Source organism: Myotis davidii, unplaced genomic scaffold (assembly GCF_000327345.1).
Source record: "Myotis davidii unplaced genomic scaffold, ASM32734v1 scaffold223, whole genome shotgun sequence".
Classification (NCBI taxonomy): domain Eukaryota; kingdom Metazoa; phylum Chordata; class Mammalia; order Chiroptera; family Vespertilionidae; genus Myotis; species Myotis davidii.
The window spans coordinates 541973-546596 of NW_006294609.1; the positions used below are offsets into that span (position 1 = coordinate 541973).

The 4624-nt window shown below is 62.3% G+C and overlaps 1 protein-coding gene across 1 annotated transcript; it reads right to left on the reverse strand.

Moving 5' to 3' along the window:
* Window positions 1-21: 21 nt before the first annotated feature.
* SEPT5 (septin 5) lies at window positions 22-4538 on the reverse strand. Its single transcript, XM_006768831.2, has 10 exons — window positions 4034-4538; window positions 3840-3926; window positions 3447-3570; window positions 3201-3335; window positions 2955-3072; window positions 2720-2821; window positions 1683-1779; window positions 1460-1595; window positions 1124-1226; window positions 22-1003 (listed from the first exon to the last, which is right to left on the reverse strand). The coding sequence occupies exons 1-10, from the start codon at window positions 4041-4043 to the stop codon at window positions 947-949; spliced, it is 969 nt and encodes a 322-aa protein (XP_006768894.1). The 5' UTR covers window positions 4044-4538; the 3' UTR covers window positions 22-946.
* Between the last annotated feature and the right edge of the window lie 86 nt (window positions 4539-4624).

A 4624-nucleotide genomic window follows, 5' to 3' on the forward strand; every position in this document is an offset into this window, starting at 1 on the left:
GAGCACTCGGACACCCGCAGCGACGTTCACCAACATTGTTCTCCCGTCACCAGGACAGGAGGGCATTCACAACTTAACAAAACTGGAGAATGGGGCTTGGGGAAGGGGTTCATGCGGGGGAGTGGGGGGATGGTGGACGGGGCCAAGGGCTCGGGAACCCAGGGCAACAATGATGCTGGGGAGCAGGACCCCCAGCCACAGGCAGGGAACAGCAGTCTAGGCATGGGGTTGCCAGGGGACGGCCCACAGCCCACTGCTCCTGGAGCCCTCCCCAAACCACAGCTGTGGGGGAGGGGCACGGGCTATCACTGCATCCCAACCCCTGCTCCATCCTGGCCTCCTTAGGCCTGGAGGGGCCCTAAGTGCCTAGGGTGCTCCATCTGCCTGCTGAGCTCCCGGGTGAGGAGGGAAGAGAGGACCTGGCCTGCATCCACACCAAGTGAGGTCTCGGCATGTGCTGGGCGGCCCGCGGGAGCAGGGGACACAGCTCCCGAGTCTGTGCTGTGACACTGGGTGGGGGAATAGGTCCGAGACCCTGGGGATCTGCTCCCCTCTTTTGCCTGAGTAGGGCCTGGAGTCTGAGGGCCGTGACCTTCTGAGATGGGGGGGTTGGGGGGGGGGTTCTCAAAAGTCACAGCCCAACCAGCTCCTGCTCCTCCAAGGCCAGAGTGGGGGCCATTGCCCAGGCCCCATGGAAACAGATACAAGTGAGGGGAGGGGCTGATGCTGAGAATAAATTAGGGATGGCTGGGGTGGTGACCCCACGTCTCTGGGTCAGGTCGGGAACAGTCTGGGTCTAGGCCACTCTGGGATTGGGGTTGCTTCCAGGCCTGTCAGAGGTCCAGATGAATCCAGGGTCGAATCCAGGCCAGTCGGGGTCCAGGAGTGGAAAAGGCCAGTCCAGAAACTGGCAGTATATCCATGGCAACGTAGGGCTGGGGAGGGGTCACTGGTCCTGCATTTGCTGCTTCATCTTTTGCAGCATCTCCTGCATGCGCCTCAGCTGGGAAGTGGGGCAGGAACCGCGGAAGGTGGGGTGAGAAATGAGATGGGAAGGTCCCGGCTCAGTCCCCAGCCGCTAGCCTTTCCTCCCATCCCCGCGCCTGCTCCAGGCCTCACCAACCTCCTCATCCTTCATCCTGATAAGCTTCTCCGTCTCAGCGTCGGGGGTGGGCAGTGGCAGGATGGGGATGGGGCTCTCCATGCGGCTGTCCTGGGTTAGTTTGCTGCAGGGTGGACACGAGGAACAGTGCTGCTGGGAGGTGCAGCCAACCTCACCACTATCAAGGCTGCCCTCCTGAGCTCCCACACCTCTGGGCTGGGCTGGGTAGACAAGTGCTGGGAAGCCGATCTCGGGGCTGGGGCAGGGTTCAAGTCTGGGTGGGCAGCCAGGACAACTTGGTTATGGAGGTGTGTCTGAGGCCAGGGGGTGCACGCCTAGGGGCGGGGGATGGTGCACCTGGTCATCTGCTGGATGCACTGTGCGCGGTAGTTCTCGTAATGCACGTCGCATGTCACGTCCTTGAGGTCATGCATGTGTGTGCGGATGAGCATGTTTCTCAGCTTCACGAAGTCGCAGTGCGCCTGGTTCTCCACTGTGGGGCAGGAGCGTGCAGTGGGTGGGGCGCCAGCCAGGGGTCAGCCTTCCCACCCAGCAGGCTGTGCCGGATGCCAGGACTCACCCTCCACGATCCCCCAGGGGTACAGTCGCCCCCGGACTCGCTGCCCCTTGGCCTCCACCACCGTGTTGCTGCCGATTACCGCGAAGGGCGCACTCTCCTGCGGAGGGGCAGGTGCAAGGGCTCACGCCCAGTTAGGATGGGTTAGTGGTTGGAGAGGGGCATGGGCCCTCAGCGCCCGGTCAGCTCCACCAGCATCACCATCAGTGACCTCTCCCCAAAGCGATCCTAGTGGAAACCCCTCTCACCCCCCAGCCTCACTGCTGCTGGCCGAGGCCAGAGCAGGTGCAGCCTACAGCCTAGGTGCAAGCATGTCAAACTCGCGGCCGGCGTTTATTTAAATGAGGCATGCGGTCCGTCTGGCCACGAGTTTGACATGCTTGTCCTAGGGCAGGGGTTCTCAACCTGTGGGTCGCGACCCCTTTGGGGGGTCGAACGACCCTTTCACGGGGGTCGCCTAAGACCATCGGAAAACACGTATTTAACTACATATTGTTTTTGTGATTAATCACTATGCTTTAACTGTGTTCAATTTCTAACAATGAAATTGGGGGGTCACCACAACATGAGGAACTGTATGAAAGGGTCGCGGCATCAGGAAGGTTGAGAACCACTGTCCTAGGGCCTATAACTGAGTTTATGCCTCCTAGTGATATCCCTGCCCAACCCTGCTCCTGGCCTTGTGACCACGTGTCCCCAGTTTTGAGCTTGGTCATAACCACTCCAGGTGCAGGGGCACTCAAAGCCACCCCATCCTCTGTTGCACAGAATGCTGGGAGTCAGTGCACACACAACCAGTGGCTGGGGATTCAGGAGGAGACCAAGGAGCAGGGTTAGGGTGGGGCCTGGCCAGAAGCTGTGCCTGTGGGCAGGCAGGAACATGGGCGCCCCTAGTCCTCTCGGGCTAAGCGAAGAGACTCTACTGCCCAGGCTACAGACCTCTGCTGCACCCCCACCTGGGACCTGGGCACCCGGTCTCCTCCAGGCGCCATGTGAACTGGACTCTGGCTCCCTCCCTGCCCACTGGACGGCACACTCACTTTCAGTTCCCGGTCCTGCTGCTTGAAGTCCTCGTCCTCGTCCGAGTCACACTCAGGGAACTGGTACACGTGGATCCCGAACTTGTCGATCTCTTCCCGGATCTGCAGTGGGGCAAGGCTGTCAGCTCCAGGGCTGGCAAGGTCCCCTGGGCCTGGTGTGTGGATGCCCGGGGTCGGCACACCTGGTGCTCTTGGAACCAAGTCCTGGGCCAGTCCCACTGCCACGGATGCTCACCCGCTCCTTCAGCTTCCGGATCTCACAGGGGACCAGACAGTCAGCTTTGGCAATGAGGGGCACGATGTTCACCTTCTCATGCAGGGCCTTCATGAAACCCACGTCCACCGGCCGCAGCCTGCAGGGAGCAGCCAGGGTGGTGAGGGGCTGCTGGGGTCACGGTGGGGCAGGGAGAGGGGGCGGGCAGGGCTCAGGGAGGAATGGCTGTGGAGGCAGGTGGCCCCTGGCCTCAGGACAGTCACGTACCCGTGCCCAAACGGAGAGATGAAGTACAGGCAGCAATGCACCCGGTTGTCTTGGATGTTCTTGCGGTTGAGGCCGCTCTCGTCGCGGAAATACTGCTCAAACTGCTGGTCCACGTAGTCGGTAATGGGCTTCCAGCTGCAGGCAGAGGGTGGCGTGAGGCCGGGCTGTAAGGGCAGCATGCTGGCACCGGGGGAGGCTGGGTCAGCTGGGCAGGTCCTGCCCCACCCCCAGCCAGGCCTGCCTCACCACTCAGAGTTGTTTACTGCATCCCCAAAGCCCGGCGTGTCCACAATGGTGAGCTTCAGCTTGACGCCCTTCTCCTCAATGTCCACCGTATGCTTCAGGATCTCCACCGTCTGGCTGATGCGCTCTGCGGGGGAGGCAGACACAGCTGGGAGGTGCCTCACTGACAGGGCCTCCCCCTCCCCCTGGGCAGCCAGGATGCTGTTCTCCTCCATCCTCGTGTTTTGGCCTCAGCCACAGGGCCCTGCTGTGGTTCAGGCCACTCCTGTAGGACCCTGAACAGAAGCCCCATGCTGTGGGGAGGGAGGAGGGGGGATGGACCTGGAAGGGCACCCCTTGAGGGGTCACACAGGAGGGGATGGTGACCAGTGCCCGGACAGCTCGGGGTTCACTCACCCTCAGCACTGAGAAGCTTCCGGTCCTTGTACAGGTCGGTCAGGAAGAGGCTGTGGACCAGTGTGGACTTCCCCAGGCCCGACTCACCTGCCCACAGATACAGGGAAGGAGTCGAATGATGTCGGAGGGCCCCGCAACAGAACCTGGCCAGCCGGTGGCCCCAGCCACCCCACCAGGGAGCCTGGCCCACTCACCAGCCACCATGAGCGTGAAATCGAATCCCTTCTTCACCGACTTCCGGTGCACCTGGTTAGGCAGCGTGGCGAAGCCCACGTACTGCTTGTCAATATCCTGGGGGCAGGGGCAGGGCCGGTCAGGGGTACCCTGGGGCTTCTGGGCAGCCCCATGCCGTCACCCATCCCGGCTCGGGCAAGGAGGCAGCAGAGGACAGAGCCCCCAGAGTGGGGCATTTCAACGGCCAAAAGGGGTGAGGCCTGTGGGCAAAAGCCAGGAGGTGGGGAGGCAGGTCAGGGGGTGGCTGGCGAAGGCACCTTTGCCCCAGCCTCAAGGAGGGGTTTGCAGGGTCCTAAGACTGTGTGCGTGTGTGTGCGTTCGCGAGTGTGTGTGCGTGTGTGTGTGTGTGTGTGTGTGTGTGTGTAGGGAGCGAGGTCTGGCCACGGCGGACACAGGCAGTGTCCTCCCTTGAGTGGTGGACAGAGGGCACCGACACTGAGACCCTTGGGACATGCCCAGGCCCTTCAGGGGCAGGAGAAGCCCGGCCTCAATACTCACCCCTCGCGAGTGTACCAGGGGGTGGGAGGCCCCGTGGCCCGGATCCAGCCGCG

Coding starts and splice junctions, on each gene's coding strand:
- SEPT5 (XM_006768831.2), bottom strand. Junction 3,571..3,839: donor GAAGCTTCTCAGTGCTGAGG/GTGAGTGAACCC, acceptor CCTCCCCCGCAG/AGCGCATCAGCCAGACGGTG. Junction 3,336..3,446: donor GCAGTAAACAACTCTGAGTG/GTGAGGCAGGCC, acceptor CTCTGCCTGCAG/CTGGAAGCCCATTACCGACT.